At 34.4% G+C, this 14,097-nt stretch overlaps 1 protein-coding gene across 1 annotated transcript; it reads right to left on the reverse strand.

Moving 5' to 3' along the window:
• Positions 1–4,198: 4,198 nt before the first annotated feature.
• Positions 4,199–8,307, reverse strand: SQD2 (sulfoquinovosyldiacylglycerol 2). The gene is made up of 11 exons (XM_079003172.1): positions 8,043–8,307; positions 7,237–7,303; positions 7,032–7,102; positions 6,435–6,552; positions 6,075–6,148; positions 5,884–5,939; positions 5,709–5,792; positions 5,529–5,616; positions 5,203–5,280; positions 5,041–5,097; positions 4,199–4,916 (listed from the first exon to the last, which is right to left on the reverse strand). The coding sequence occupies exons 1-11, from the start codon at positions 8,156–8,158 to the stop codon at positions 4,400–4,402; spliced, it is 1,326 nt and encodes a 441-aa protein (XP_078859298.1). The 5' UTR covers positions 8,159–8,307; the 3' UTR covers positions 4,199–4,399.
• Between the last annotated feature and the right edge of the window lie 5,790 nt (positions 8,308–14,097).

Here is a 14,097-nt window from a genome sequence, read left to right on the forward strand (position 1 = left end):
TCTTATAAAAAGTTCAAGTAAATCAAGTAATAACGAAGGAGAGTTACGAGAATGAACGATTATCACAAAATTTGAAGTAAACAATCTTGTTTGAAGAATGAACAGTGTAAAAACAAAATTTTTAGTTCTAAATCAACTAATAATGAACGAAGATTACGGAAAATTCAAGTAATCAAGTGATAATTTTAGAAATGATTAGAAATCGTTAAAAATTGAAGAAAAAAACGTCGATGGTTACCTTTCATAGTCAAGAGTGAGAAAATGGTTTCGTTCATGTTTTCATCGGAAGACATTTTTCTTCGTTTTCTTCTTATCGATGTTGAGAATCGTTTATGTTACTGAATGTTTCTACAAATGGTTTCGTGTTATGGGGTATCGAAGAGGGAAATGATGGTTTTTTGTCGAGATTTGATGTGTGATGATTTTACTGAAGTGCCCTAACGGTTTAATGTTTTTGGGTTATTTACAAATTTGTCAACGCTCATTAATGTATTTGGATTATTTACAAGTATGTCACCGCATGTTTTTAAGTTCATTAAATGATTGGCTGATAATGGTTCTCTCATTCTCAATCTTTTTTTTTTCAATTGAACTCTCTCTCTCTCTCTCTATATATATATATATATATATATATATATATATATATATATATATATATATATATATATATATAATGATAATTAGAAGGGCATAACAGTTTTTTTAGGGTTTTTAGGATCAAATTCACAGAACTTGTTTGATTTTGGACCTTCTATACAAGTTGAAAATTTTTTAGATTCCACCTAAAGTTTTTTTGCAAACTACAAGAACCAAATTTACAATTTTATTTTTTTTAAAATAAGTACAAGATTTTTTCATATAAGTTTGGAGATGTTAAGTTGACCATTGCTTAAAACACGTTTTCCATTGAAGGAAGGTTGGAAAAGACGTCAACGTTGAATAGGTTACATATTGACCGTCATTTTCTATCTTACCTCTAATGATTACATATGTGATATATGACCCAATTCCTCTAATTTTATTTTCATCACGTGTCTATTTCTCTAATTAAAAAAAAACATTTTAAATGTTAATAAGATAGATTATAGAATGGCACTATCAGCTGCAGTGAAGTGGTTTGTAGTGCATTCGCACTATGATGGCTAAGATAAAATTTACTCTGTAATTTAATTCAAGTGAAATTAGTAAACCTCATATTTGGGGATCACACCAACTAATCCCATCACTAAGTACAATTGAGATAAATTACAATATGCTAACCGTAATAAACATGATAATCAAACTTGAACTATGAGTAAGTTTAATTCAAGTAAATTAAATAAACCTCTTATTTAGCTATCACACTAACTAATCTCATCACCGACACACACACACACACACAAAAAAAAAAAAAAAAAAGATTTATGAGGCTATGATGTATATAAATGAAAAAAAAAAAAAAAAAAAAAAAAAAACTAATTGAGGGTCCGAGTCGGGTCGTATAACCAAAAATATATTGTAAAAACTTATAGTTTGAGATTCAAAATGTCATTGTTGCTAATTTCTTATTTCACAATTCGTAATTTACAAACAACAGTCAAAATATCGAATAATCAAACAAATGAACAACAATTAAATAATCAACTCACATCGAAACAATAAAAAAATCTAATATAAAATCATAGAACAATCAAATTTTATATTGTGGAATCATTGAACACTTCACAAATCACACTTCAATATTCACTATTAATAAAAACAAAAGAAAAAAAAAACTACTGTGTAATCGATTTGTCATATTGATAATCCATTATTAACAAATATTTAATATTAATAATACTAGCATGAAGGAAGAAAGATTCAATGAAACAATAAGTTAAAAAAAAAAAAAAAAAAAAAAAAAAAAAACCTTACATTTAATGAAATTTGATTTGTGAATCATAAATCATTGATGACTAATGAATTACGAATTAATGAAAGCCTTGGAGTCGTTGTTGCTTGTTGAACCGCTGCCCTAAGTAATCATGTTTACATTTTTTTAAATTTTTTTTTTTTTTTTTTTTTTTTTGCATTGGGCTATACATATTAGATTATACCTAAACATTTTGGGATATTAAAAAAATATGGGCTTTAAAATCATTTTTTTTTTGTTTACCAAAAATATTAGGCAGTTCATTTAAAATGTTTTAGATAGGTCACATTATTTTATTTTATATAAACTATTATAAAAAGGGTGGGTCAAATAACCGACCTTCAATATATGTGGCCTCATCATTGTGGTTGAGGCGAAGTCTCACCACGCACAGTGACTTCACCTCAACACCATGTCAGAGACAAGTTGATATGCACGTCATGGTGGGGGTGCCTAATCACCACCATGTCCTCTGCATTGAAGGTATACCGGACATCCTAATATGATAAAGATAATAAATGATAATATTAAAACCATTTGTTTCTATGATTTTATAGGTTTTTATATAAACCTTAGGTCTAATCACATATACATAATAACATCTAACATGATGATATCATCATATTACATAAATAATAAAAATATATTTATATAAACATGAGTATAAATATTGACTATACGAGCTTCTCCAACCACATAACACAAAAATAATAATTGTTTAACATCGAAATAATGATTCAATTCCAACCAACCTCTAAAATGGTTTTTTAGAGGTCTCTATATTTGGCCTTTATATTTGATGTTAAAAAGAAGCCAACACAAAAATGATGTTAAATTTAAAGGTTGGTTGGACTTCAGAGGATCTTGGCCTCCTAAACACAGAGGATTCTTGGCCTCCTAAACACAAAATAGTGATAAATGGAGGATGATTGGAATTGCTCTAAAAGGTAAATTTAAAATCACACGTAAATAGGATTATAAAACTTGAATATGAAATTTCATTATAAAATTCATTAAACTTATTGTTAAATGTAAATATACAAAAACAATTTAATATCTATATAAGTCGTTTTAATGCTTTAAGGTATGGCTATCCAGAATTTTTTGTCAAGCGAACTAAGATAAAATATACTAACAATTAGCAACTTGTGAATAGTGTAATCCCTATTCATTCCCACCATGTATAGCATCAACGAGTGTTATAGAACTTAGCCCATTGTCATCCCTATTGAAAATCTTCCTCTGAATCCCCTTTATGGAAATATTTCCATCCGGAACTCGCCTTTCGAAACTTCCTTCAAGAACTAGCCTTTTTGGAACCAAATTCTAGAGTTATCTTTTTCGACATCTTCTAGGAACCATTTCTTAGTCTCATTAGCAGCAAATAGACTAAAAGAAACGATCAAAATTCAAACTTCAATAGGCTTTGGTTGTTAATGTGGTGGCTCTTGTATCATCATAATGTTTAGACTTTGAAAGATGTTACGACTGAAGAGAAAAGACTTCGTTTTTCCATGTTCCACATGTGTCTAAACTATTCCTGCATATTCACATTTCCACATTTCTATGGTCATCATCTTCCATCGATTTAACTAGTTAATTGTCAAGTCCAGAGTTGGTTGCTAACGACAGTGTGATAGATGAAGAGCTTTACTTGAGTTGGAGTTCGAGCAGCCTGTGTTTGTTGTTGGAGGAATTATGCAAAAATGTATATGGTAATACAAGATGTAATATGAATAAGCAATTCGAAAAATGCAAATAAATAAATAAATAAATTGAAAAGTAATTAAAATTTGTCTATGATTAAAAAATTATTAAAGAGTTAAATCAAATATTTTATAAATGTTTAGAAAATTTTATAGTGAAACTTAATCAAGGATCAACTATGTGTGTAAATATGTCATTAACAACTAAACACAAGAGATGATCAAATTGAATTCCTAATTTTCCTAAAACAATCTATGCACCAAACGTCTCTTTACTTTGGATAATCACGTCCTTTGAAAATCGGTTTCCACCTTCGCGCCACGAAGTTGTTTCTAGCTTCAATTTTTTCTCTTTACAAAACAGGCCCTCAAAGTTCAGTTTATTTCAATTTCTCCCTAAAAGTTACACCTGTTATGTAAATGACAAAATTTAAATGGATTTCGATTCTTTTGATTATTAAAAGATATATTTAGTGTTATATAACATTTGTCACCACAATATCCAAAAGCAACAAAGATAATATCCAAACTTAAACCAAAACCAAAAACTTCACTTATTTATTTTCACTTCACATCTTTACTGCTACACCAAGCATACATAGACTATAACTACATGCTGCTATAAGCAATTATTAATTTTACATCAAACGAATAATACACAAGAGCATTTAGCGTTTCAAAATACTAACAAATAATACAATATCTACCACTCTATCACCCTTTTCCTACAACCAAACCAATATTAAATATACCACAATTGCAATTACACTTTTGAAAACAACAAACACAAACAACTTTAGGTCTAAGGATCAACCCCTGCAGTTATCTTTTGAGGTGGGTCGTCTGTGGGGAGAAAACACCTTGCAAGCCAATGTAAAGGTTTCATTAGTTCTTCTCTTTTCTTTCTCCAAAACCAAATTGCAGCATTATACTGTTGATTTCTAATCACCCGTGTGGCTGCCCGCCAATCGTACTTCTCCATCTCCTCTCGGGCAGCCTGCCCGATCTTTTCACGTAACTCTTTGTCATCTAATAACGGGACCAGTTTCTTTAAGCAGTCATCAAGATCTCCGGGGGTGAAGAGGAACCCAGTTTTTCCCTCCTGTTCGGGCGGGATAATGTCGGGCACACCTCCAGCTCGGGCAGCCACTACGGGCAGCCCTGATGACATGGCTTCCAGGACGACCTGCCCGAGTGTTTCGGATTCGGAAGGCATTAGGAATATGTCCCCGCTGGCGTATGATTGGGATAATTCTTCGCCTTGTAACATCCCTGTGAAGACAGCTGGCATCCCTTCGAATAGCTTTTCAAGATCCTCCCTATTTTTGCACATCAAACTTTAAATTAAGAAATAATAATGCTATTTATATATTGTGAAAAATCGAACAAATATTTTCTAACGTTTCATGGAGTTTGACTTTAAAAGGGATTCATATGGGGTACCTGTATGGACCATCTCCAACGAAAGCTATCCTTGCTTGTGGGATCTTTTCCATGACACTGTTCAATTTGGAGATCAATCGACACTTTAGAAATCGTTTTGGGAAAATATTCATATTAAAAATTACGTATTTACACATTATAATTGACTAAAATGAAGAGTACCTTTTAAGGAAATCTAGATTTTTCTCAACTCCAATACGCCCAACATGTACGATCAATGGTCGATCTGGTTCACCATTGCTGTTTATAACAGAAATTGAAGCAACAAAATCAAACAAAGAATTGAAATTGTTATCGCATTGTTTCATGAATGATGATTTATTTTTCAGCGATCAACATTTAAAGATCAATTAGTTGTTTCTTTTGTAAAATTTAAGTGTTTATTTTTTACTTTACTGCAGAAAGAACGACATTAAATACTTATAATCGTGAAATTACTTAATGAAAAAAATAAAAGAAATAGGGAATTATCCAAAGAAGAAGCATACGATAATCTAATTCGCATTTCATGAGACTTGAATTTCGGATGAAAGCTATCTGAATCAACACCCTTATTCCATAGACGGATCGTGTTAGCTGAAAAGGCAAAAAAAAAAAAAAACATTGTATTAATTAATCTATTTTCTCAAATATTCAATACATTTCAATATCAACTATTAAATGTTTACATTCTGCTACTTTGTATTGTTCAAGATCCTTTGCAATAGCAGCCGATGGGACCAATGTAAGATCAGCAGCTCGGTGAAGAAATTCTGATCATACAAGAAAAATATGATCATTTCTCATTTCCAAAGACCTTAAAATATAACAATATAAGAGCAAAAAGGAAGATTCATGGCATACTTATAACTAACCACATTGGCTTGACTAACCAGCTAGACGTGTATCTTGGTATGTATCTGCATTAAAACCACATCTTATTCAACTTCAAGCACCAAATTTGTATAAATGTGTGTGTATGTATATACATATACACATACACATACAAAAAGGACAAAACATAAATTACAATTTGTCTCAAATGTTTCACTTACACAGGCACATGTGTATGATAGGACATCACTATTGGGACAGACAACATTTTTGCAATTGCAAGCGCTCCAAAAACCTTATAAGTCAAAGTAAAAATGTTAGTAAAGTTAGAAACTTATATCATTGTACTTTCACTTTTTTCTTATTAAGTCATTGTAGTGTGAAAAATATACCCAATTATAACATTTAAAGTTGCTTTGTGGGTGATGCTATTATTTTGTAAAATTTTAAAAGTAAAATGTTGTAATAGGAAGAAATGAAGTAAAACACTATAGTAGATAAATCATTTAAAGTGTGTTGTTATTTCTTGCATTTAAGCCTGTGTATATGCACACATACATGTAAAGGGGGAAAGGATGTACCATAATACCAGGAGATGATGCATGGATGATGTCTGGTTTGAACTTTTTAACTTCATTGATGATTCGAGGGCTCAGAGCAAGGGAAAGTGGCACTTGCTGATACCATGGGAAAGGGAAGCTGTACAAAGAAAATTCACAAAAATTTAAAAAAAAAAAAAAAGACTATTTGATAGTTGTTGATTGAGTCAGATCTGATTGAGTCAGACCCAGTAATACGCATACGCATATCACAGGCTATAGGACTGAGTCAGACCCAGCTAATTGTGGTATCAAACAGTCTGAATCTAACCGAGTCAGACCCAACCTCTTACCATACCCAGTAAGAGGCTTATGAAACAAGTCTAGTTCGATCAAAACCTAGTTACAGTTTTGATCCCTGTGTGATATTACATTTTTCGTCCCTATTTCACTGTTTCTTATCTTTTAGTCCGTGGGTCGTCTAATGTAACGAAATGGGTGTTAGTTTAGAGGATGTAGGGATGAAAAATGTTAAGAGACATTGAAATGGGGACAAAAAATGCAAATAGATTCTTTAATTGGGACCGAAATTTGTAATTAGGTCTTTAATCAATGAAAAGGAATCTTAAAGAAATCAACCTTCGTGAGCCAACTAATTTTGCTCCATGAAATTCTTCAGGCACCCCTTCATGAGTCGTTACAACCATCACCTACAAAAAGTGCAATAACCCAAGTAAGGCCTTGTTTCTTTTTTCTTTTTTTTTCCTATTAAAATAAATGATGTTTAAAAGGTATTCGAGAAAATAATGATACATACCCTAATATAAGTATATAACAAATTTACCTCATCCCCCATCTCGCGTAAATATTTAATGAAGTTTTGAAACCGATTCTTGTATCCAGACACGTACCTGTTATAGAGATGAGATACAGCAAATGAGACTTGATCAATTTGTTTAATTGGTGATAACAATTAAGAATAATATTTATTTCATTGTTATGCAACTAAATGGCTTTAAAGATATATACAGAGATGAGCTATAATGTGCATGATTTGGTGAAAAAAAAATGTTTGGGATGATACATATTTGATTAGCTAAACAGGATGAATGGATTCCGGTATATATTTCAAAACCTCTATCTCTATGTTAACAATTTGTTCTTTTCATAATCTTTTCCTCATCTTTAGGAATTAGGATAAAGTGGGATGTATGGATTCTTGTAGTTCTCATAATAATTCTCATAATCTCTAAGAATAATCTTTTCTTATAAGTCTACTATCCGATCAAGCTTCAAATACCAATATTAACATATCTTTTCTAATTGTGGTAGTAACCACTTGAATGGCAGATGATAATTACTCGAGAAACGCATAATTTCTGTGATGAATAGCATCAAATTGACAAAATAACAATCCAATTTGTCGCAAGAATACAGCAATATATGTAGCAGTTGACTTTCTACCAACATTTTGACATTCTCTTGACACAGTTTCATAATATCCATCAATCAAGCTCACAAATAGCTTCCCCTTACAGGAAATTTTTTAAACGAATAGCAGTTAATACGCATCAACAACACACAGGTAGGTGGATTATGCCAACTACTTGTTCGGATAACTGAAAATCGTAAATCAAAAGAGAGACTCACGCAAAAGGAGATGGTTCAACGAAGAGAGCAATACGCCTAGGCTTAGTGACAATCTCATATTCAACCTGAGAAGGAGGACCCTCCTCTTCATCTTCTTTCCGCTCCTCGATTGTCATTCTTTTGCTGCTGCAAGAAACCAAGAAGATAGAATCTTGGAAGGGTAGCGTTATGAAAGCACAAAATCAAGAAAATCTTGAACTAGTAGCAAGCAAATGAAGCAGAGGCAGATGTAGATGCAGATGCAGAGAGGAAGAAATAGGGGTTTATATCGAAAGAAGATCTTGGCATTATGATTGGTGGTGACTTGTAAGCAAGTAGAAAGATTGGGGATTTTTAAATATGGGAGCAAAAGAGAATATTAATTAGAAGGAGGAATCGTAGGGGAAGAGAGTAATGGAAGTGGATTATGGATATTCGATGAAGAAAACCGGGAATCATCTGAAGCATATGCTATTGGAATGACCAATGGGGTTGAATGATTATGATTTATCAAGTCGGACGTCTTGTTCTGGCAAGGTGGGGTCTTTTGTTTCAGACAGGGATGTTTTACACAACTTATTTCTCCATGTCGATTTGCACATGGTTGATACAAAAATTATGCTACTTCTGTTCATGCTTGTTGGTTAAGAGATGTTTTTTTAAGTGGTTTTGAATAAAATTTGAAATTAGGAAGGTAACTTGCGAAAAACCGAAAACTTTTAAGTTAATTTATTTGGTAAATTAGGTTAGAAATTGTCTTATTTGAATAAAGAAAAATATGAAATAGTTAGAGGTAATTATTTACAAGTTTTTAAACATATTTTCAAATAAGATAAGATTGAAACTATAAATAAATAAGTACATTAAGGATTTAAAGCAATAATCATGAAAATGAAAACACAAAGTCATAATTAATAAATTTGAAAATATTTTTTTACCCCAAAATGCGAAAGTCCAAGATTTACTCACGATACATTGATGACTGACCTATTATTTTGACACGTATTTAAGTGTCGGTAGTGATCGATTCTTAGAAGAGCATGAGACATTTTGAAGGTTGTTGTCACGTAGGGGTGACTTATCAGGTGTTATGATATTATTATTATCTTCCTTCTCTTATACTCTTTTGAAACTTCAACTATTTAATGAAAAATGGAACTTTGGAACAGAATTCCACAAAACAATGTTCTACTTATTTTAGAAGTGTTTTAAATGGTTTTAATTTTTTAAACCAAAGGAGGAGTTTTGCAGATTGAAGAGATGGTCTCCCATACATTCGAGTTGGAGAAATTCAATGGTTTGAATAACTTCACTTTACGGAAGGTGAAAATGAGGGTTCTTATGGTTCAACAAGGTTGGGTGGCAACTTTGGAAGGAGAAATAAAATTATCGAAAGACATGGTTGAAACCTAAAGAAAGATATTCTGAAAAAAAATGCTCTTCTGTTAAGCTTGATAGATGAAGTGTTACAGGAGGTTGTCAATAAAAAGAAGTGTTGTTAGGCTTTGAGAGAAACTTTGTGACAAATATTAGAACAATTCTCACATGAATCCGCTATGTCATAAGCAATGTTTGTATACCCCTGGATAATAAAAAATAATCAAGTAAAGGATCCATGGGGGCGTTGAGGGGCAGCTGCACAGGGCCCAACTATATATATATATATATATATATATATATATATATATATATATATATATATATATATATATATATATATATATAATTTAAAAATAAAAAAAAATTATAATAACAATAAAGGCTTTTTTTTTTAACTCGTCATGGGCCTTTGAGGATATTTAATTCCTCAGGACCGGCCCTAAAATGATCATCTAGACATTTTTAATCGGAGTATACTAAACTACAAGGTGTTGACATTAAAAAATTAAGATGAGGATCAAGATCTTATTCAGTTGTGTTTTCTATCGAATTCTTATGAGAATTTCATTGATATCAAGTTGTACGGTAAAACAAAGATTATTGTCAATGACGTGAAGGTTTCCTTGATATCCAAGGAACTAAAACTTAGCCTTTCTGGTAATAAATATTGTTTCAGTTTAGGTCTGTTTGATGGTAGTTGATGGTAGGAGTATAACACTAGAAAGAGACGATGGAAATAAGGGAAAGTCATGCTCCAAAACTAAATATTCGTCTAAGATTAGATGTTATAACTTCAAGGAAAGGGGCACTACATAAGGGACTGTCCACAATGAAAGAAGGGAAATTTTAAGTTTGAGCTAAGTACTAATAATAGTGTTGTCGTGGTTCAAGAAAGTTCCGACAAATAAGACATATGGAATGTTTTGGCCATATAAACGACTAGTTTGTGCAGATTATTGGCTCTTGGACTTGGGTGCATCTCATCATATGACATATAATCGTGATTGGTTATAATCTTTTAAAGAATGGAATGACACGATGAAGATGATTAATCATGGGATGTGGTGTATCTAGGGTAGTGACACGATGCATATCAAAATGTATAATAGTGTAGCCAGAAACTTGAGTGTTGGTATGTTCCCAATCTTCGAAAGAACATGATTACTCTTGGCACTTTATCCAGGCATGGCTGAAGTATTCTGGTGAAGACGAATAGGTAAAGGTCTCTAAAGATGCTCTTATGTTATGAAGGGAGAACTACAACACAAAATATTTTTTTGGAAGGCGGCTTGGTTAGAGGAACGGTGGTTGTATCTCAGTCCTTAGAATAGTGTGATGACAAGATACAGTTATGGCATCAAAGATTAGGTCACATAAGTGACAAGGGCATGTTGATTCAGAGTAAACAGACAATGTTTGGTGGAGAAGTAACTGGAAAAGTAAAATTATGTGAAGCGTGTGTCAAAGGAAACCAACACATGTAAAGCTTGATCCATGTATTATTTATTTCTCAACATTTTAGGGTTTGGACTGGAACTTGATGAGTTGGGGAGCTCCAACTCGTCGTGTAGGGATCTATTTGGATGCGAGATTAAGGGTCTAATCGACGAGTTGGAAGGCCCCAACTCGACGAGTTGACGATGGGGATGAAAACCCTACTTTTCTAGGCATTGTACCCTATTTAAAGGACTTAAATTCTAGGGTTGGCCTCCTTACCAACCTCACTTGCCCAGAAGAAACCCTAGATCATTTTCTTCATTTGTCCATTGAGTTTTGAGAGTTTTGGAGTGATTCTTGAAGGAAGTCTTGAAGAAAGAAGTAGCAAGCTTGGAGAAGTGATCTTGGATCCAGAAACTCTACATCAAAGGTTGCATCTTGTAGGTATAAGACCTTGGGGGAGCCTACAACATCCTAGAGTAAGACCTTGGAGGGTTTCCACGGCATCATTACATGTTTGTATACATGGCTTATGTGATTGATATGGTTATGTGATTATATGGATTATGTGGGGTATGCTCAGGGGAACTCACTAAGCATTAGCTTACAGTTTGTTAGTTGTTTCAGGTACTTCAGGATCTAAGGGAAAAAGCCCTACATGATGGCGAAGCATGCACTCTTTGGCGTTTCATTTAGGACACTTTGATTTTATGAATAATTTATCTGATGTTATGGATTTTGAAAACAAATGTGTTCAGAATTTTATATCTTATGGAAATGTTTTGTTTATTTAAAATGGAAAATTTTATTGGAAATTTGGGTTGTTACAAGTTGGTATCAGATCCTTGGTTTGAGGGATTCGGGCACACTCTCGGGTGTGTCAGGACTCAAATTAAGGAAATGGTAAAAATTGTTTTCAAAAACCAAAGTTAAAAGTTCTTAAAACCGAAAAAGGGAAAGTGCAATGCATGTATTCGGCTGAGCTCCAGTAAGTGGTTCCCCAATATGTTAGCCATGTTATACTGATATTTGGATTTTTGCTATGTGTATGCTTTAAAAACTGTATACGGTTAGGATCTTATAGTCTTAGAATGATTGATTTGGCCTTATTTCCCATTCCTTGTCTGGTTGTGATCCTAGGATAGAGTCTATTATTCGAAAGTCTACTTAATCATGTTTTGTGTATAATTTGCATGCATATGGCAACCTGTTGTGATTGATCTGAGTTCTGGTTTGATGGGAATAGAGCAACTCTTAGGATAGCCTAATATTCGAGTTATGCGGTAGTTTGTGAGATATGTTTTTATTCTGGGATGAATTAGAGTTATTAGGTAGAGTCTTAGGGAAGGTACAGATAGGTGTGGAAGGCATTATTGGGCCCGTACTCCTGAAAGTACAAGACATGTACCCGAACTAATGTTAGATCTGGAAGCTCTAAGGAGAACCGGTGTGGAGGGATCCCCTTTTTGAATATCTTGATCATTCTGTTTTATGGTATTTCAGATCAGAATGGTGGTGACACGTCATGGAGCAGGGGGGTCAGGATCAGGATCAGGATCTGGATCTGGGTCCGGTTACGCTACAGAGCCCATTGACAAGAGGTTGCATGAGCTTATCGTAGCCAAGGTTACGAGGGGCATCCTTAACGTTACCCCAATGATTTTCGGGACAGTCAAGGAGCGGATGATGGAGATCATGGAGGAGTGGATCAGGTCTTTCTGAGCTGAGATTGTTATGGGTCAGGTCGGGGCCCGAACTCCCTCATTTTGGGAGTTTAAGGCGTGCGGAGCGCCTGATTTCTTCGGGGTCAGGGACCCCATAGCTAGTCGACGCTGGGTGGCAGACATGGAGAATGTCTAGCGCACGAGCTTTTGCGTCGAGGCGGAAAAGGTGGGGTTTGCCTTGTGTATGTTAAGGGACCGAGCCATCGATTGGTGGGAGGAGGTGACTAGCCAGGTGGGATCAGTTGGGGTGGCTGAGATGTCATGGGAGGAGTTTTTCAGGCACTTTGATCTAGAGTTTGCACCATCTATCGAGGTGCAACGGTTAGTGAGGGAGTTCGTGGAGCTACAGCAGACCACCGAGATTGTGGCAGAGATCACCGCCAAGTTTCGGGAGCGAGCATTGTTGATTCCACAATATGCTGCAGATGAGGATATGAGGAGGACGAGATGTCATTCCATGTTGAGGGATGATATCTTTAAGTTTGTGAGCTTTACGGGGTGTAAAACCCTGAATGAGATGGTGGAGAAGGCCCGGGAACGGGAGATATAGTTGGAGCTCCACACCAAACAGAAGCCAAAGCAGGTTCAGACAGTTGTATGTTAGGTGTTAGATGTTGCGTCATTGGGCTTGTAATTTTTAGTCCATTTTGTATACAATATTGGGCCCGACTCTAGCATTAACTCCTTGAATATCTCAAGCAGTATTGGATCAACTACAAGGATCCCAATACTCTTCCCTCATGAGTATGAAGTTTGGGCGCTCCTTTTTGAAGATTATGTTCTCGGTTCAAACGATAATGGTTATCTGATATGGGAAGCCATTACTCTAGGTCTACTCGTTCACACAGATACCAAAAGAAAAATCAAAACTCAGAAAGAATACAACCAACTGCTTCTCGACATCAAAGACGTGCCTCAAGACGAGAAAGAGAAACTTATTAGCAACGTTAAAGCTATTAGAATCATCAGATTTGCTTTGCATGCAGACACGTTTTGCTTGGTTAGTTCGTGTGATACTGCGAAAGCTATATGGGACAGGCTCAAGGAACTTTACTCCACTGACGCAGATCTTGAGCATTCGACTCAAACACTCTTGCCTTAAGAGTTTGGGGCTTTCGTACAAAAGCCAAAAGAAAATCCGAGTCAGACCTTCAATCGCTACAACCATCTTCTCAGCAAGATGACCAAACACAACATTGGACGAGAAGTGATCGATCAAAAGTTACATTTATGAATGGGATGAGGTCCAAATGGATGGCAGTCGTCTCTATAGGTAAGGCGTACGAGCAGTTTAAGAGTTATTCTTTAGCTAAGCTGGTTGGAATTCTTAAAGCTCATGAAAGCGAAGTGTCGAAGGAAGCGAAAGTTGTTTCCAATATGGGGTCTCTAGCTCTTGTTGCGAAAGGCAAGACTGTTGCAGAGGATGGATCTGAATTTGATCACTCTGAATGTGATCTTAAAAATGAGGAGTATGCATTGATGGTTTCGAATCCCAAGCGATTCACAGGGAAGAAATTTCCATTAAACAAAAATAG

Source organism: Lactuca serriola, chromosome 5 (assembly GCF_051521515.1).
Source record: "Lactuca serriola cultivar US96UC23 chromosome 5, Lser_US96UC23_V15, whole genome shotgun sequence".
Classification (NCBI taxonomy): domain Eukaryota; kingdom Viridiplantae; phylum Streptophyta; class Magnoliopsida; order Asterales; family Asteraceae; genus Lactuca; species Lactuca serriola.